Here is a 20,648-nt window from a genome sequence, read left to right on the forward strand (position 1 = left end):
AAGTGGAGACTCCCCTTGCAGCGTGTCTTGATCTCCCCGGCAACGGCGCCAGAAAATATGCTTGATGGCGTGTATTTCACACGTCCGTTGGGCAACCCCAAGAGGAAGGTATGATGAGCACAGCAGCAAGTTTTCCCTCGAAAAGAAACCAAGGTTTATCGAACCAGGAGGAGCCAAGAAGCACGTTGAAGGTTGATGGCGGCGGGATGTAGTGCGGCGCAACACCGGAGATTCGGCGCCAACGTGGAACCTGCACAACACAACCAAAGTACTTTGCCCCAACGAAACAGTGAGGTTGTCAATCTCACCGGCTTGCTTGTAACAAAAGATTAACCGTATTGTGTGGAAGATGATTGTTTGCAGAGAAAACGAGTAAAAACAAGTATTGCGGTAGATTGTATTTCGGTAAAGAGAATTGGACCGGGGTCCACAGTTCACTAGAGGTGTCTCTCCCATAAGACGAACGAGCATGTTGGGTGAACAAATTACAGTTGGGCAATTGACAAATAAAGAGAGCATGACAATGCACATACATATCATGATGAGTATAGTGAGATTTAATTGGGCATTACGACAAAGTACATAGACCGCCATCCAACTGCATCTATGCCTAAAAAGTTCACCTTCAGGTTATCATCCGAACCCCCTCCAGTATTAAGTTGCAAAGCAACAGACAATTGCATTAAGTATGGTGCGTAATGTAACTAGTGACTACATCCTTGAACATAGCACTAATGTTTTATCCCTAGTGGCAATAGCACAACACAACCTTAGAACTTTCTGTCACTGTCCCAGGTGTCAATACAGGCATGAACCCACTATCGAGCATAAGTACTCCCTCTTGGAGTTAAAAGCATCTACTAGTAACGGAGAGCATGCAAGATCATAAATAACACATAAGCATAACTTCGATAATCAACATAACAAGTATTCTCTATTCATCGGATCCCAACAAACGCAACATATAGAATTACGGATAGATGATCTTGATCATGATAGGCAGCTCACAAGATCCGACAATGATAGCACAATGGGGAGAAGACAACCATCTAGCTACTGCTATGGACCCATAGTCCGGGGGTAGACTACTCACTCATCACTCCGGAGGCGACCATGGCGGCGTAGAGTCCTCCGGGAGATGAATCCCCTCTCCGGCAGGGTGCCGGAGGCGATCTCCGAGGATCCCCGAGATGGGATCGGCGGCGACGGCGTCTCGGTGAGGTTTTCCGTATCGTGGCTCTCGGTGCTGGAAGTTTCGTCACGGAGGCTTTAAGTAGGCGGAAGGGCAAGTCGAGAGGGGGCACGGGGGCCCCGGATGACGGGCGGCGCGGCCAAGGGGGGCCGCGCCGCCCTAGGGTTTGGCTCCCCGTGGCCCCACTTCGTTTCGTCTTCGGTCTTCCGGAAGCTTCGTGAGAAAATAGGCCTCCGGCTTTTATTTCGTCCAATTCGAGAATATTTCTTTACTAGGATTTCGAAACCAAAAACAGCGAGAAAACGACAAGCGGCACTTCGGCATCTTGTTAATAGGTTAGTTCCAGAAAATGCACGAATATGACATAAAGTGTGCATAAAACATGTAGATAACATCAATAATGTGGCATGGAACACAAGAAATTATCGATACGTTGGAGACGTATCAGCAGCCCCGGATCTTTTGGCGCGGCGTTCGTTGTCTGCGGGTGGTCGCCTTGGTAGTTTGGGCTACAAGACGTCCATGCCGTGCGGCGTTGCGGCTCTCCTCCGAGCAGGGGATGTCGGAGCAGCGGCTCCGGGTTTGGTGGCGTGTGTTTGGTCGTCGGCGGTCTGGTATCGTGTGGGTGATGAGGCTCCGATATTTGTGCGGTTTTTGGGCCGGTTTTCCTTATAAACTCGGCCGCTCTGTATGTTTTTTTGGGCCCGGTTTCCCTAATTAACTGAGCCAAATCTTCTTCTATTAATATATCGTGCAGCTCACCTGCCGAATTCTCAAAAAAAAAAAATAGCAGGACGCAGCTAGAAACACTAGGGGTGCGGCGGAACAATCCTGAGATGTTGGATGATAAAATCCGTCGCCGTGTCCGTCAACTGTGTACAACCCTCCGTAAAGAGGTCGCGATTCTCCATACGCTGAAGCGATGACCATGAATGGAGCTAACTGGTGCACCGGTAGACAACCTGCATGAGAGAAGCATTTTTGTTATTAAAAATTTTGTTATTTCTACATAGCCAAAGCGACTGCTCCCACCCTAATAAGTATTTTGAACCTACGATCCACCCCATTAGCCAATTGCCAAAAATATTAGTGATGCTACGTGGAGGATATAAGGTAGAACCCATTTGGATGATTGACCATATAGATTTCGCGAACCGGCACTGGAACAATAAGTACTTAATAAGTATTTAATTATCTCCTCATGATGACAAAAAACACACGTTTTACTTCCTTGCCAGTTGCGTTTAGCAATGTTGTCTTTAGTAAGGATGACCCCCCACCCCACGACGAAAATACCATGCAATTTTTTTTTGTCTTTAGATGTATTTTCATCTTCCAAATAAGCTTATTATTGAATACCTGCTCCACAGGTTGGATCAAAGCCTTATAAATGGAGTCAACTGAGAATTTTCCATTCTTATTTAGATTCAAACGAAATTCACCTGGCCCTTGCGTTAGATGGATGGATGCCAAACACAGTAGCAGGTCATTTCAAGATGCTAGCCTTGGCCCAACAAGATTCCTTGTAAACATCATAGAGGGTGGCGAGGACCCCATTACCTTGGATAAGGTGTCTCCTCATGCCGCACAATATTATATAAGGCCGAATATTGCTCTCGGAGAGTGGAATCCCCGAGCCACTTATCCTCCCAGAATCTTACCTGTGACCCATCCTTGATAGAAAAAGAATAAAATGGGAAGAAGTGTCGTTTCGTCACCATAAGGCCAGCCTCAAAAGTGTGAGTCCTCTAGTTTCCATAAGACCTAGGATATTTTCTTTGAGCCGGCGTACTTTCTCTTCAAAATGGTTTGCTAGACCCCTTCTTCAGTGAGAAGTTTAGCGAGCCCTTTACCAAGCAAAGCCCTGTTCTTTAACCTCAAGATCATGAACACCGAGCCCTCCTTGATCCTTTGGCCGACACACAACTCCCCTCTTAGGTAACCTGTATTTCTTCTTCTCGCTATTCCCTTGCCAAAAGAATCTTGATCGTAGATAATACAAGCGATGCAAAACCCCCTTAGGTAGTTGGAAGAATGCCATCATATCTTGTACCATATTAGTTAGTACTGAATTAACGAGGACCAATCTTCCACCCAGAGATGGCAATTTACCATTCCAACTACTTAAACATTTTTGTAGTCTTTCCTCGACTTGTTTCCATTCCGCCAACGTAAGTCTCCGAAGATGAATCGGAATGCCTAAGTAGAAATAGGTCGTGTTCCATGAATAGAATTGTATCATCGGCGTATTGAAGGATATATAACCCACCATCCACGATGGGAACCACCCCTTCAATTTGCCCATCGGCTTTAGGTGGCTCTATCATGATTGCAAGCATACCCACTATATTGAGTAGAATGAGAGATAATTGGTCGCCTTGCCTTAAAACCATTTTTCGTATGTATCAACATCATCATTGACTTTGATGATGACACTTCATCCAAAAAGATATATCGGAGACAACCCAACAACCCGGAGGCAAGCAGAGGGGAACGACGCTAGACCGGCGTCGGACGGCTTGTGCCCTAGGAGAGGAGAGCAAGATCGCTTTATCTCTCTAGCGGATGCCCACCTGCCCAGTTATCCAGGAGCACACAGGCATTAGACGTGTTCACAAAATTCAAAGAACCGTTGGGAATTTCAGGGAATAATACCCACATCTTCTCAAAACTCCATGTATACACACACGTATCCCATAGTCTACACTCTACACCTCACCACGCTTTCAAAATTCAAATCGCGCGGCATATTCCATTCTGATCCTCCTTTCCCGTACACAAGAGATGGCACGAGAAGGGCAACTGGAAAAGCGAAGGAGAAGATTTCGGCGTTTTGCTCAAAACAGCCACGCTCCTCCTGATGATCGTCGTCATGGCCACCAGACGACGAAGAACAGGAGCTCGCTCTGCTTCTGGGCTCCGGCCCCACCTGCCAGCCTCCCGTTGGCAGGCAAGATATTTCGTAAACCGCAAGCCACTTTGACCGGTCGCGCGCGGAGAGAGAGCCACTGCAGGTGGGCCCGGACGGAACCACTCCGGTGCTCGCCATTCCGCCGCGTTCCCGCCCGTTCCAGGCCACCTTTTTCCTGCCATCGCCAAAGCATCCAAGGCGGGCGCCCGCCGCAGCAGCCCTCCTCAAAGCCCCCACCTTTCTCCCCTCTCCGCCTCCGTCCATCTCGTCCGCCGCCACCACCCTCCCGAAAACCCTAGCCCCCAACGTTCCCCTCGCTCCACCACTCTCTCACCCCTCGCCTTGTCCGCCCGCGCCCATGTCGCCGCCGGTGACGCCCTCCCGGGCCACCGGGACCGACCCGAGGCGCTCCGCCCGGCTGCGGCCCAAACCAGCCTACGCGGACCCCGACCCCGACGCCGACGCCGAGCTCGGACGCGGGGCGTCGCGCTCGCGCCGCAAGCGCCAGCGCAAAGCGGCAGCTGGTGCCCGTGGCCGTGGGAGCGCGGCCAAGGACGACGACGAACAGCCTGTGGGTGTGGGGGCGGCGGATGCGCCGAGGACGATGGAGGCGGACGGCGCGATCAGCGACGACATCTGCGCGGACGAGCCGGACGCGGAGGAGATGCGGATGGGCGACGACGACGAGGAGGCGCCGGACGGCGTCGCGGCGACGGGTGGAGGAGGCGAAGGGACCGCGGAGACGGGTGCCGCCAGAAAGAAGCGGGCTGTTGCGCAGCCGACCTCCAACTCCGACGCCTCCACCCAGGACCACTTCGTGGGCGAGCCAATACCAGACGCCGAGGCGCGGCAGCGCTGGCCGGAGCGGTACGCCGCCAAGGTGCCCAAGGTAACAATCTCGTGCCTGCCTTACTGCTGTCCCAGCCTCTGATGCCTGCTCAACGCATGCTTAGCTGGTAGATCGAGATGTTCTTCCATGTTCGGACACCGTGGCTGACAAAAATCTTGCACCTTTTTGATCGATCGCAGGGTTCCGGTTCAAAGGCGGCTAAGAGGTACGTACGTGCGCATCTCTGCATTGTTGCAATGTTCGCCTAGATTGTTGTACTGCCTGCAAAGGGATCCAGCTCTCCTTTGCGTTTGCGCGCGGTGCTCAAGGATTTTCTGTTTCTGCAGGTCCGATGCCGAGGAGGAAATTCGGGCCCTGCGCCACTACAGGACAGTTTGTGTGGACGAGGCCAACTTTCATCTTGGTGATGACGTCCACGTCAAGGTCAGCCACGATCGCCTGCTTTTAGCTCTACTGCTTATTGGCTGATCGATTGCTGTTGTTCTGCTTAGCTTATTGTTGTGTAGGAAGAAGCGATTCATACAGTTTGGGTTCTAATTTTTCGTTTTGCTAACTGTTCAAGGTGTCCTCTTATTTTGTTTCTGCCGTGCTGTTAACTTCCATGCATTCAGTTTGTGGCAACAGAATGTGCTCGGGTGCATGCGTGCTAGGTTCCTTGTGCCAATTCAATACTGTACCGTCCTCCATCATGAGAATAATTAAAGATATGAATGTAAATCAAGTTCTGAATTTTATGATTTTTGCTACACTAGGACTACAAAGTTTGTCTGATCAAGTCATTTTGCGTTATACCAAGAGGCTTTCTAGTTTACTCCAGTATGTAAGTCAAGTTCTGAATTTTATGATTTGATACACTAGGACTACAAGTTTGTCTGGTGGAGTCCTTTTGCATTATACCAAGAGGCTCTCTAGTTTACTCCACTGGGTTTTGTTAATCTTTTCATGCATTACTAACTTACTCTGTGCCCATGTATTCTTAGTTTAGAGGGTCATTTATATTTTTAATTAAGTAGCTTCTTCTTGATTTTATCAACATACAACACACCCTTTTCCTCGTGTTATATATCTTCGATTCAAATGTTAGTTTGCACTGTTCCATAATATGTGTGAATCTGATCTGTGATATTTAGCAATTCAGGAAATGTCTTGGCTATATACTTTGCAGACTGCTTATTGATTATTTCCTTTTGCATGGACCATATGAAGGGTGTGGTTCCTAAATATTCTAGTTTTCTCTCCTGCATTTATCAACATACAACGCCCTTTTTCTGTGTTATACATCTTCGATTCAAATGTTAGTTTGCACTGTTCCATATTATGTGTGAATCTGATCTGTGATGTTTAGCACTTCAGGAAATCTCTTGGATATATACTTTGCAGACTGCTTATTGTTTGTTTCCTTTTGCATGGACCATGAAGGGTGTGGTTCCAGAATATTCTAGTTTTCTCTCCTGCATTTTATGTTGTTGACTACCTCTACTTTAACCAACTACGGTAATCATGTTCTTTCTATTGTGAGTCGCTGCAGGCTGCCCCTGGTGTGGAAAATTACATTGGCCGGATCACAGAGTTGTTTGAAGGAAGCGATCATGGATCACACTTCACTTGTCGCTGGTTCTTCCGTGTGGAAGATACGGTATGTGTGTCAAGCATGCATGTGTTCTTATTCTTTTTTCTGAAGGCAATTCCTCATGTGCCTAACACAAATTTGCAGGTCATCTCACCCAGTTTGCTGGAGGTTAATGATCATAAGCATGATCCTAAGCGTGTTTTCCTTTCAGAGGAAAAGAATGATAATCTGATTGAGTCAATTATCTCTAAAGCAAATACCATTTATGTTGGCCCAAATGTAAGTGCTCCGTTCATGCTTTCAAGTTCATGAATGTGTACTACATACTACTTGTCATGTTTCTACTCATCTTTACATGTTTGCTTTGTGAAACAACTACAGATGACACCCACGGCTAAAGCTCAGCTGATCTCAAAGTGTGATTTCTATTATGACATGTCATATTCGGTAGCATATTCCACGTTTGCGAATATGCCACCAGGTAATCATCTGTAGATATTATTTTCCCTTTGTTGCAACCATCATAAGTGCTCTGTCAAGCTTGTCTTTTTTGTTTCCTGTATGCAACTTATATTAACATAAAAAATGCAGTAGACTTGGATGGTCTGATCATAATTTGAAATGGCACAATACAATGATAATTTTTGATGATACTTCCGGGAAGTACATTTGGCAAACTAAAAACTCATTGATATAGTGTACCATGATATATCTCCTCATGTATTTTTGACCAGTTAAACTCTTGTAGAAAATGGTGGTGCGATGGGCAGTGAAGCAGATGCTGACTCTTCTAAGAAAAAACCAATTGCTGACATTGTGGCACCACCTGATGAACAAATGGAAACAGCAACACTGCTGGATCTTTACTCTGGGTGTGGTGCCATGTCTACTGGTCTATGCCTGGGTGCTGCATGGTCTGGCTTAAAACTGAATACAGTAAGTTTTCTTCTTAGAATGTCTTAGGACTTTCACTGCTGCTGAAGGCACTGTAACTGACAATCTTATTATTATCTTTTGCAGAAATGGGCTGTAGACATTAACACAGATGCTTGCAACAGTCTAAAGCATAACCACACAGACACACAGGTAGCTAGTAACTACAATTGGCACTGAATTGCATTCCCTGTTTTGTTAACCAGGCATAATGAGTTGTATGATTTTACCTCTAATTTGTAGGTACGGAATGAGAAGGCTGAGGATTTCCTTTCCCTCCTTCAGAACTGGGATGCCCTCTGTAAGAAATATGACGTCCATAATAGCAACTCTCTACCACAAACTTCGAACAATGATGAAGATGATGAAAATGAAAATCTCCCGGAGGGTACATTTGAAGTAGAGAAACTGGTTGATATTTGCTATGGTGATCCAAATGGCACTGGAAATACTGGTTTGTGGTTTAAGGTACTGCATACAGCGTTGGTTTTTCAAAGTACCTATTTTGTGTAATTATTTTGGATTTCAAGGCTATTTTTAGTCTTCTCTTGTATGTTTAATTTTACACTTGATAATTTAGAACATTCATGTATTTATGTAGGTACGGTGGAAAACTTATGATGCTAGTTATGATAGTTGGGAGCCAAGTGATGGCCTTAGGTTGGTATCTGTTTCATTACGTTCCTCCTTATTTTGTTTTGTCAATAGTGCCTTAACCTAGTTAACATTTCAGTGATTCCCCTGAATGCATTAAAGAATTTGTTGAGAATGGATACAGGGAATCCATTTTACCCTTGCCTGTACGTATATCCCTCCTTGTTCCTTTTGGATTCTTGTACTTGTGCTACGTATTAATGTATTTCTAATTCCAAAGGGATGCGTCGATGTTATCTGTGGGGGTCCTCCTTGCCAAGGCATCAGTGGATTGAACAGATTCAGGAATTATGAACATCCACTGACGGATGAAAGAAACAAACAACTGGTTGTCTTTATGGATATTGTGAACTACCTAAGACCCAAATATGTTCTTATGGAGAATGTCGTAGATATTCTGAAATTTGCAGATGGGTTACTTGGGCGTTATGCATTGAGCCGCCTTGTCGCCATGAGCTACCAAGCTAGACTTGGGCTCATGGTTGCAGGATCTTATGGGCTACCACAGTTCAGGATGCGAGCGTTTCTCTGGGGAGCGCTTCCTTCTGTGGTACCTCTCTTTTTCCTATGATCCTTGCTCTATTGTACCTTGTAACACTACTGCTAAGAAAGGTTCATCTGGCAATGTAGGTACTTCCAAAGTTTCCGCTTCCCACCCATGATGTTATTAATCGAGGAGTAGTGCCAAATGCATTCTCGGTATGAGAACATATTACTATCACCACGTTTATGTTAATATTACATTTTACTGAAATTATGTTCTTTTTTCAGCAATGTCTGGTTGCATATAATGAAACTGAAGATAAACACTTGAATGAAGCTCTTGTCATTAGAGATGCTATATCCGATTTACCAGAAGTTTGCACTGGCCTTTTCCCTCCCCTACTCAATTATTTGTGGAGTGCTGCCTGAACATCAGTGGTTTTCTCTGTCCTGATAAGTTATATTCTTTTCTACAGGTTGGAAACCATCAACCTAATGATGTGATGGACCATCGTATTGGACCCAAAACAGAATTCCAACACTACATCCGGCTCAACCGTAAAGGTAAACCCACTAGTCTGACCCTTTGAATGTTTACATTTAGTATCTGCATGTTTTTCTTATATTGTTGGTCATGTTGGTGGTTCAATGATGTCACGATACCATAGTTTGCACCATATTATTATCTGTTTGTGACTTCTTGGTTATACTGCTACTCTGAGTTATTTGGTGCCATTCTGAGTTATCTTGTTCTGTAAATCACCCATTCTGAGTTATCTTGTTCTGTAAATCATGTTAAGACATGAAGGATTACTCACTTGGAGATGCTACTCGCAAGGAAGGTCAGCTATTTGATCATCAACCCCTACAATTAAACAACGACGATTATGAAAGAGTGCAGCAGATTCCCGTAAAAAAGGTAAGCTAAGTCTGAACATGTGTCATGCCCTTTCTCTTTTTACCCAGTCCTACAATTTCTGAGCAATTACTGTATTTCAGGGGGGCAACTTCCGTGATTTGAAAGGTGTCCGGGTTGGGGAAAACAATACCGTTGAGTTTGATCCAGATATTCCTCGCGTACTTCTGTCTTCTGGGAAGCCTTTGGTACTACTTATATCTGGTGTGCTTTTATCAGCTGTAATCTACATATTTCCCATGTTTTAACCATCCTTGCTTCTCTTGTAGGTACCTAGCTATGCCATGACCTTTATCAAGGGCAAGTCACTGAAGTAAGTATACCGAATATTGGTTTGTATTATTCGTAAAACTTGATTGATAATCCTTGTTGTGTTGCTTTGCAGACCATTTGGACGCCTGTGGTGGGATGAAACTGTTGCAACTGTTGTCACCAGAGCTGAGCCTCATAACCAAGTGAGCTATTAATAAAATTTCTGGTTCTTTTATGAGTTTGTAACTTGCCGGTATCTTTTATTTTCATCGAGCATGGATGGACTTTTGCAGATTGTTTTGCATCCCACCCAGAACCGAGTTCTGACCATCCGCGAAAACGCGAGGCTACAAGGCTTCCCAGACTATTACAAGTTGTTTGGTCCTATAAAACAGAAGTAAGTTCAGCTAACTTGACACCATAACTGTTTGATTTTTGTAAGGACAGTAGCTCTGAACCTCTAGGCCTTCTTTAGTATGTTGATTTATTTGTGATGTGCATGCTCTATATAGATATATCCAAGTGGGCAATGCGGTAGCAGTCCCTGTTGCTCGAGCATTGGGGTATTCCCTTGGACAGGCGTACCAGGGCGAATATGATGGTGACTATCCCCTGTTCAAATTGCCAGGGAATTTTATTCCTATGGATCAAGCAACACTCACAAGATTGTCTGAAGGAACTTGTAGAGGCGAAGTAAGGGAGGCAAACTAAGTTTGTGACTGAGTGTGTTGATTTTGGTCATATACTTGCATAGGTAGCTGTCAAAACATTGTCATTTCCGAATTGCATACCTGTCTGTTCCTTCAAATTCAGAACCTTTTTTGAGGAAATTTGCTGTTGGAAGATATGTGAGTTTTCTCTTAAGTCTATTATTCAGGATACTCTGAATTTGCTTGGGTTATGCACCAAGTCAGTTCACCATTGGTGCTGCAACATCTCTACACATCTTGTAATTCTGAAGTAGTGATATGCCATTTGATCGAGTGACACATAATAGATATGTAAATCCTCATTGCACTGACATGTTTTGTTGTTCTGAGACAAAGTTGTGTGACAAATGATGGAGGATGTGAGGTATTTAGAAACGGCAGGGTGAAACATTGGTCAAGTTGGTCAGCGACCACTTCTGCTGGGATTATTTCGTGTGTTATTACCATGATCCTCTTTCCTGGCAAGCATTCTCCTCTTTTAGTCAGTCATCAGGTTGACTTCTTGTCAATAGCTTTGCTGTTCGTTAATGTGGCATATGCCATAGAACCGTGATTCATGGTGGCTCTCCATGAGCATGCTAATAGTGCTGCCCTGCACATCTATCTTGGGAGACCCAGCAAATTCTACCTCATCTTGCTCTTTAGTTTTAAAACTGTGGTTACCAAGTAGGTATACTTCATTTCTCAAGGTATTTGGGTTTGCTTGACAGAACTGACGGACTAAGAGGGTAAATCTGAAGGTATCCAATTTACTTGTATTTGTTTCCATTCAGATTTTAACGCATCTGTTCACTCACCAATACGATCAACGTGTATGTATATTGTTCAGCACCTTAGTTAGCAGATCTAAATTATTTGTAGGTATGGACAGTTTCATAGACAATAGTTCCCTATGAACTCCAGACAGCTTCCTTTCACGTCTTCTCGCGATTCCTACTTCCTCTTTTTATGACCAACTTTGTAAGGGCATCATCTATAATGAGATTGAGAGTGTCCAAAAATTAAAATTTATGGTTTAATTTCATGGATATTTGTTTATGTGATACAAAATAGGACGGTTCCATAACCACCAGAAAAATTATGTTAAATAAAAATTTGCACAGTAACAACTTTACTTGGCCATAATCTGTGAGAGAATGATTGCTATGGGATTGCGGGAGTGATTCTGTGGCATTGTCCTTCAGATAGTGGTGGCCTGGTGGGGTGTCTGCCTTTGCCAATGAATAACATGGTCTTCGAGCAGATCACTCTTTGGCTATTGGTGAAGAATATATCAGGGCTTGTCACTTCCTAGAGGTTCTATGTGAATGGAAGGGAAGAGATGACACTCTTGTAGATCAGTAGAGGAACTTGTGGGCGCCTATAGTTAGGTACTGCATGAACATATTAGACAGTGAAAAATGTTGCCTAAATCATCCTTGCATGTGTAGTTTAATTTTAAGACCTGTTAGTGCATTATTCAGAAAAAAAATCCACACGAAGCATGTGCTCCACCATCAAAGATAACTAAACAGAGTCGTTTATGTTCAGTACACCCCCTGGGGCAAAGAAAGCTAAATAAGAATACAAATAAGAGTCCAAAGAAGAACGTCAAGGAACCAGCCTATACACATAGCACAGACAAGATTTCCACTCAAGCACCACAACTAGAACATGACCAAAACTAAATAACCGACCACAAACAAAAGCAACTAGCCTCTACCACCAGAAGGAACATAAGTTTTGAGAAAATCTACAAAATTTTACAAGCCTAGACTAAGAGAACCCAACAGAACCTAGCCATCATAGTTTCTCTCAGTCAACAACTTCATAGGATCTCCTCCCGCACCCGCGCGGCGGCGCCGCGCCACGCGGGGCGGCCCCTAGCGACTCCCCTCCCCTCCTCCCCAGCGGCTTCCCTCCTCCCGCCGCCGCTGCCTGAGGCGCCGCCGGGCAAAGCCCCGGAGGTGTGGCGGCGGTGGCGATCAGAGGAGGGAGAGGATCTCCATCGTTTTGGCGGGCGGCGGCAGTGGTTCGGGTCCGATCTGGGTCCTGACGGGCTCGGGTGGGCAGCGATCATCATGCTGCGTTGACAACGATGCCGGCTTCATGCATGCTTCTGGGTTTGTTCCGAGGCACGAGGACACCATGGGCGGCTGTCCTGGGCATAGGGGTGGCGGCCTCCTCCTTCGCCGGAGGTGGTCGGCTGGTTGCTGGGGTGGCGGATCACGAGATCCGTCTACTCCGACGATGAAGATCTAGTCGACGACGAGCTAGCGGTGAAGGGGCCACCGGTGAAAACCGTGCCTTGACATCGCTCTTGGCGGATGATGGCGGCGGCTATTGGCGTCGTTCCCTTGTGACGGCATCATCTTTGCTGGCCTCTCCACTGTCTCTTTCCGAGTTGGGGACTAGCGGCTGTCGGTGAAAACCGTGCCACGATTGGCGGGCGATGGCGGCGTTAAGCGTCTCTTCCTTCTTGAAGGCATTGTCGTCGCAGTCTGCGGCTACTCACTCGTTCTGCTCTGGGGAAACCCTAGATCCGGGTCTCCCGGATCGGATGATGATGGCGCTTCCTGCGTCGTTCTACCTCTTGGGGCATCATTTTTGGAGCAGCGGCTGGATGGAGGTGGATCTTCTTGACGTTGATGATTCTCGGTGGCGTGGAGCTGCAGGGTATCGAAGACGGGCGCGGAATGTTGGACACGTGCAGGATGGTGGAGCTGTCTGGCGTCATGGTGACATCGACGGCAGGTCTGACAAGGCCAGTGCGGTGATCCCTCTTGAAGATGGGTGCGAGGAAGACGGCGGTAGCGATTTCTGTGGCATGCGTGTTGGCGTGCGCTGAGAGTCTGCTTGACTGGATGTGCTTCTCACCTTCTATTGGGTGGCTTGGGAAGGTATTTGGTTGTTTGGATGACGTGAGTTGGTGTTTTGTCTCCCCCTTCATCCCTCTGTAGGTTTAGCGAGGTGGGTTAGAGTTTGATCTTTTGTATTTCTCTTGTAAGATGTTATGAATAATCTAATAAAAAAGCCGTGTGCATCCCGTGGATGCAGAAGCTTAGGGTTTGATCTTTTGTATTTCTCTTGTAAGATGTTATGAATAATCTAATAAAAAAGCCGTGTGCATCCCTTGGATGCAGAAGCTGGGGTGATTTTCCCCATTTCGAGAAAAAAACAACTTCATTTGGTTCAAACATCCGGTTCTTCGTCCCCAATTTAAGCCTGCTCTTCGTCCTCCTGGTCATCTTGATGCTCCTCGGTCCGAAGAGATCTGCTACCTTGAGAAGTATGAAGTGATAGTGCCATGTCCTGCAACATCTGCATCTGTTAGTATTTCACTTGTTTTCATTAACTGATTGAAAACCCTGCAAAGTATGCTAATAAAGAACAGGAATAACAAATGATCTCGGCAGGTGATTTCATAAGCTTAAACACAAAACAAGATCTATTTCTCAACTTCCACATAGACCAACACATAGCTGATACCCCAACAACATGCAAGTTAGTTTTCCAGGTAAGATTCTTTCTATCCACCTAAAGTACTGAGTACAGGTATTACTAGCACCCAAATACATACTCAGAATACTCCACATATATTTTGCAGCTGGGAAATCAAAGAAAAGATGCTGTATTATCTCAAATTCATCGCAAAATACACATTTAAAGCCTCCAATACAGCCCCTCTTTTTCATATTATCTTTATTTACAATTGCATTGTGCCAGATTAACCATAGCCAAACTTTTATTTTTAGAGGCATCTTAGTTTTCCGAGTAAATTACAAGCAACTACCGCAGTTGAGACGAATTCGACGGATCAGTACCGATTTTGTTAATTTTTTCAAGTCAATACCATTTCTGAGACATGGAGCAACAAATTGCACTAATTCTATACAGACAGCGTTTTAATCTCTGCGGCCCCACTACCAGTGATGATGTGGACTAACGGTATCACCCGCCGTTTAAACTAGCTGGTGAATATCTGATCTGGTGGCGTTGACCGATTTGGCCAGGAAACGCGGCCGTGCTGCAACGGTAGAAGTAGCCTGTGACGTGCGCGGAAGGGTCGCCGGAGAGCTCTTGAAGCTGGCGCTCGAGCCTGACGAGCGCGGCCGCGGCCAGCGCGCCGTCGTCCGCGCCCCCACTGAAGGAGCACGCGCATGCGGCCAGCGGGACACGCCCCAGTTCCATCGGCGTCGCTGCAGCTCCCGGCCCGCACGCATCCGCCGCAGCTCAAGCACGCGTCTTGCACCGTCTCCTCGCCTCCGCATGAAAGGCAGCGCCAGGGTGGTTGTGACAGACCGCGCAAGGACAAAGACGATTGGCACCGACCTGGTGCTGCGCAGCCCGGCATGGCCTCAAGGCTAGCGAAGTCGGCGCCGTCGACGTGGAGTACAAGGCGGCGCGCATGGCGGCACAGGGGCACCAGCGCCGGCAAGCACGCGATTCCCTAGACCACCACCTCCTGTGCGAGCGCCGTCACAGAGGTGAGGCCGGCGTTCCGGCGCGGCGGCAAGCGCGCAACGCCATGGTCCGCGACCTTCTCTACTGGCGCGACGGCAGTGGCAAGCACGCGATGCCCTAGTCTGCGACCTCCTATGCGGGCGCCTTCCCACAGGTGAGGCCGGCATTCCGACGCAGCGGTCCGGGAACTCATGGCGGCCGGGTCTAGCACCGGTGGGTTCCTCGCGGCGGTGATGTTCGCGCGCGGCATGGAGTTGTCGCTCGCAGCAGGACGGGACCCGTGGCGCGGCATGGATTTGGTGTTCGCAGATGGAGAGAGGTTCCCTTCATCCGAGCCGCAGCAGGACCGGCGCGGCTGGGGGCATCGCCGGCGCGAGCGGAGCGTAGCATTGGAGGAGCTGGGACGCGCGCAAAGGACGTGGATGCGGACGGGCGCGAAGCGGGTGAGCGGCGCTCGGCCGGAGGAGCTGGGCGACAAGGCGAGCAGGGCCGGTCTTCGAAGGTAGGTCCTCCGGACCTTATGGCGCCAGCACCTTATCCTGCACCGTTGAAACGTGCCTGTCGTTGACTGCTATACACCATTGTCAGGTATCTGTACCAAAGCCTACAACTGCATGTGAGGTATTGCACTGTTTGCTGTACCATCGGCGGTACCACTATGTCCTTTCCTGACTCAAGGTGGTACCAGCAGAGTACACCACCCAGGCCCCGTGTACCTGATAAGGCTAGTTGATTTTGTTTGCTTGTTTTGTTTTTTCAGTTCGATTCATCTTGATTTCGGAATTTTCGTCTTAACCAAAAATGTTTGTCTCTTTTTTTCGAACATAATGCATGTAAAGATCGCTGGCTACGTATAAAGTTCTTTGAAAAATATGTGAAGAGTAACCAATAGCACAACTCAAGAGTACAATCCACATTAGGTTCTTTACGTTTCTGATGTTGATTATCTGGATTGTTTAATAAAATGTTCCATACCGCACTCTCACGTTCTAAAACGATATAAGTATTTCGAGCATTGTTGTCATGGTTGATCTTTGTCGGGTCAATATGGTTGATCTTTATTCACGAGAAGTAGCACAAAAAGACCGTCAATGGGCAAATAGCCTACCGTTTCCAGTCGCGTGCGCAGGCCCGTTAATGTTATCTCGACAGTGGTATGGGTTACTTGTCGCGTGCTGCCAATCAGTTTAAAGGCAGCGCGTTGCTGGCACACTGCTAGTACATGTTTACTGGCGGTGCTCTGCCCGCATGCTGCCAGTACTTCTAGAGTTGTATGAATGCATATGTTGTCGTTTCTCCGAATACGTCGGTGCCTAAGAAGTTCTTGTTTGAGCTAATAAGATATCCAATTATATGTCTCAAAGTAACCGCTAGTGGTGTATCGCTAACCATGATTTCAATATCAATCATTGTCGAATTGAAAATTGTTCGGTGCCTAAGTTGTTTTGGGAGCTAATAAAATATCCAACCATGTGTCTCTAACCACATTTCAATAGCAACATCATAGTTAGATTGAAACTCGTTCGGTGCCTCAAATGTTCTAATCCAAACTAAATAGCTAATCCAAACTAAATAGTTATCCAAGCACATAAAATTGGAGCCTATTGAAGATTGTAGCACATAAACTCTAAGGCGTTGATATCACAGTTTTGTATAATGAGGTACATCAAAATAGAGATAAGATCACCATAGATGCTTACTATGGTCGTTTACATACTAATGTTGTCGGTTAGGTCCTTTAATCTTAGGCGATATAATCCTACAGTTTTAGTGTGGATATCCACATTGACGTGGACATGTATTCGTCGCATGTGGTATTGATAACGCCATTTTGACATGTGTGAAAAAAGATCTTACTGATGTATCATAGGTAACCATTCATCCCAAATTCATTAATAGCAAACATCTATGGCAATGTTATCTATGTTTTGAAGGACCTAACCATGCAACACTTATATATCATTCCATAGAGTTTATCTGCCTTGTGACTACCAATGTGTTCCACGTCGAGGTGGTTGCCTATATTACAAATTTAGGATATCAACCCATTGGGTTCACCTATTACACGGTTACTTATGAGTCGATGCCCACACATCGAAACGAGCCTTACATGGGTGTGATATATGACTTAGCAGATATTAAGATACCCGGTGATGGTAAGCCTTGTCTACCAGAAAACCTAATCCTGATAGAATTGTATTGTTTGTTACATGGACATCATTAAATCAAATTGTTATATGAAACTATACTACATTTATGTCATATAGTAGCCTGGATAAGTCCTTCAAAATAGTGGCAAAAGTATCCTAAAGTTAAAATATAGGTAACCACCTCGACATGGACCACAAGGGTAACTCGAAGGTAAATAAACTCTGAGGCATTGATATCACAATGTTGTTTGGTGAGGTCCTTCAAAACATAGATAACATCGCCATAGATGCTTACTATGGTCGTGGATACCATAAGACATGTTGTTTACGTCCTTTAATCTTGGGGGACATCCTAAAGCTTTAGTTTAGATATCCACATTGACGTGGACATGCATTCTCCGCGTGTGCTATTGATAAGGTCATTTCGATATTTGTGAAAAAAAATCCAACCGTTGTACCATAGGTAACCGGGTAAGGCTCATTTCGATATTTGTGAAAAAAGATCTTGTACCATAGGTAACCGTGTAAGGCTCATTTTGACATGTGGGCACCAACTTATAAGTAACCGGGCAATAGATGAACCCAATGCAATGATACCTTACAGTTGCATGGTGAAATCCTTCTAATTAATGTTCACGAAGATATCCTGAAGTTGTAATATAGATAACCACCTCGACTGGAACACATAGGTAACCATGAGGTAGATAAACTCTCTAAGGCATTGATATCACAGTGTTGTATAATGAGGTGCATCAAAATATAGATAAGATCACCATAGATACCTACTATGGTTGCAGATATCGAAAGGTTGTCGGTTAGGTCCTTTAGTCTTGGGTGAAGGAATCCTGAAGTTGTAGTGTGGATATCCACATTGATGTGGACATGCCAAGGTGGTTACCTATATTACAACTGTAGGAATGACCATAGCAATACCACACACGATGAATCGATGTCCACTTGCAGGTGGATATCTACACTAAAGCTTTAGGACCCATTCGCTCAATTTCAAAGGACATAATTAACCCGGCATCCTTACGCCACAACCGTAGTAGCATATATATATGGTGATGTTAACTATGTTTTGAAGGACCTGAACATGCAACAACCATAGTAGCCTTAGAGTTTACCTACCTCACGGATACCTTCGCCAACATTAGAAGGACTTCACCATGCAACTATAAGATATCAATCATCACCATAGAATCTTACTATGGTTGTGTATATCATTTTGACATATGTGAAAAAGGATCCTACCGTTGTATCATAGGTAACCGTGAGGTAGATAAACTGTAAGACATTGATATCGCAGTGTTGTATGGTGAGATCCTACAAAACGTATATAACATTGCCATAGTTTCTTACAATGGATGTGGATATTGAAAGGTGGCGGGTTAGGTCCTTTGATCTTGTGCAAAGGCATCGGAAAGATTTAGTGCAAATATCCACTGTGACGTGGACATCCATTCGTCAAATGTGGTATTTCTAAGGCCCATTTTGACATGTGGGCACCTACTCATTAGTAGCCGTGTGATAGATGAATATAATGCATTGATATCTTCCCGTTGAAGTCCCTCTAAGGTTGGCGAAGTTATCCAGAAGTTGTAATATAGGTAACCACCTTGACGTGGAACACATAGGAATCTTACTCCTGAGCCATGTATTTTTTGAGCTAATAAGATATCCAGGCATGTATCTCAGAGTAACCACACTTTGGTGGTGTATTGCTAACCATGATTTCAATATTAACATCATATTCAAATAGAAAATCGTTTCGTGCCTAAGAGGTTATTTTTTCCGAGTTGATAAGATATCCAAGCATGTGTCTCAAAGTAACAGTGGGTGGTGCATCGCTAACCATGATTCCAACACTTATATCGTAGTTATATCCGCGTGATAGATGAACCCAGTGCATTGATATTTTATAGTTCCCCGGTGAAGTCCTTTAAATGTTGGTGAAAGTATTCTAAGTTGGAATATAGGTAACCACCTCGATGTGGACAAATAGGTATCCTAATCTTAGGCATGAGAAGTTCATTTTTGAGCTAATAAGATATCTAGTCATGTATCTCGAAGTAACCGTAACCATCGGTGGTGTATCGCTAACCATATTTCAATAGTAATATCGTAATAAGTTGAAAATTTGTTGGTGCCTAAGAAGTTCTTGTTTAAGATAATAAGATATCCAAGTATGGGTCTCAAAGTAACCGCTAATGGTGTATCGCTAACCATGATTTCAATAGTAATATCGTTGTCGAATCGAAAATCGTTCGGTGCCTAAGTTCTTTTCAAGGATGATAAAATATCCAACCATGTGTATCTAACCACATTTCAGTAGTAACAAGCCTGGTATGTGATGAACCCAATGCAATGATACCTTACAGTTGCATGGTGAAGTCCTTCTAATTAATGTTCGCGAAGGTATCCTGAAATTGTAATGTAGATAACCACCTCGACTGGAACACATAGGTAACCATGAGGTAGATAAACTCTCCAAGGCATTGATATCACAGTGTTGTATAATGAGGTGCATCAAAATATAGATAAGATCACCATAAATGCCTACTATGGTTGCGAATATCGGAAGATTATCAGTTATGTCCTTTAATCTTGGGTGAAGAAATCCTAAAGTTATAGTGTGAATATCCACATTGACGTGGACATGCTGAGATGGTTACCTATATTACAACTGTAGGAATCCACCGCCATGGATACTTATGAATCGGTTCCCACGGATACCTATGATATAATGATATTATCCTTTTTCACATATGTTGAAATGACAATAGCGATACCACACACGATGAATGGATGTCCACTTGCAGGTGGATATCTACACTAGAGCTTTAGGATGCCTTCGTTCAAGATCAAATGACCTAATTAATCCGGCATCCTTACGCCACAACCATAGTAGCATCTATGGTGATGTTAACTATGTTTTGAAGGACCTGAACATGCAACAACCATAGTAGCCTTAGAGTTTATCTACCTCACGGATACCTTCGCTAACATTAGAAGGACTTCACCATGCAACAATAAGATCTCAATCATCACTATAGATGCTTACTATGGTTGTGTATATCGTAGGCTCATTTTGACATATGTGAAAAAGGATCCTACCGTTGTATCATAGGTAACCGTGAGGTAGATAAACTGTAAGACATTGATATCGCGGTGTTGTATGGTGAGGTCCTACAAACCATATATAACATCGCCATAGTTTCTTACTATGGTTGTGGATATCGTAAGGTGGCGGGTTAGGTCCTTCGATCTTGTGCAAAGGCATCGTAAAGATTTAGTGCAAATATCCACCGTGACGTGGACATCCATTCGTCAAGTGTGGTATTGCTAAGACTCATTTTGACATGTGGGCACCTACTCATTAGTAACCGCGTGATAGATGAATATAATGCATTTATATCTTCCCCTTGACATCCTTTTAAGGTTGGCGAAGGTATCCAGAAGTTGTAATATAGGTAACCACCTTGACGTGGAACACATAGGTATCTTACTCTTGAGCCATCTATTTTTTGAGCTAATAAGATATCCAGGCATGTATCTCAGAGTAACCATACATTGGTGGTGTA

At 45.0% G+C, this 20,648-nt stretch overlaps 1 protein-coding gene across 1 annotated transcript; it reads left to right on the forward strand.

The window, feature by feature from the left end:
• Nucleotides 1-4,461: 4,461 nt before the first annotated feature.
• LOC124663125 (DNA (cytosine-5)-methyltransferase CMT1-like) lies at nt 4,462-10,493 on the forward strand. Its single transcript, XM_047200869.1, has 21 exons — nt 4,462-4,992; nt 5,133-5,158; nt 5,280-5,376; nt 6,482-6,606; nt 6,682-6,802; nt 6,905-7,004; nt 7,272-7,459; nt 7,544-7,609; nt 7,700-7,924; nt 8,058-8,116; nt 8,190-8,256; nt 8,331-8,660; nt 8,741-8,809; nt 8,882-8,968; nt 9,070-9,157; nt 9,394-9,512; nt 9,593-9,697; nt 9,779-9,822; nt 9,895-9,964; nt 10,055-10,158; nt 10,274-10,493. The coding sequence occupies exons 1-21, from the start codon at nt 4,462-4,464 to the stop codon at nt 10,470-10,472; spliced, it is 2,820 nt and encodes a 939-aa protein (XP_047056825.1). The 3' UTR covers nt 10,473-10,493.
• Nucleotides 10,494-20,648: the final 10,155 nt, after the last annotated feature.

Source organism: Lolium rigidum, chromosome 1 (genome assembly GCF_022539505.1).
Source record: "Lolium rigidum isolate FL_2022 chromosome 1, APGP_CSIRO_Lrig_0.1, whole genome shotgun sequence".
Taxonomy (NCBI): domain Eukaryota; kingdom Viridiplantae; phylum Streptophyta; class Magnoliopsida; order Poales; family Poaceae; genus Lolium; species Lolium rigidum.

Coding starts and splice junctions, on each gene's coding strand:
- LOC124663125 (XM_047200869.1), top strand. CDS start 4,462: ATGTCGCCGCCGGTGACGCCCTCCCGGGCCACCGGGACCGACCCGAGG. Junction 6,803..6,904: donor CCATTTATGTTGGCCCAAAT/GTAAGTGCTCCG, acceptor AAACAACTACAG/ATGACACCCACGGCTAAAGC. Junction 9,158..9,393: donor CATCCGGCTCAACCGTAAAG/GTAAACCCACTA, acceptor AATCATGTTAAG/ACATGAAGGATTACTCACTT.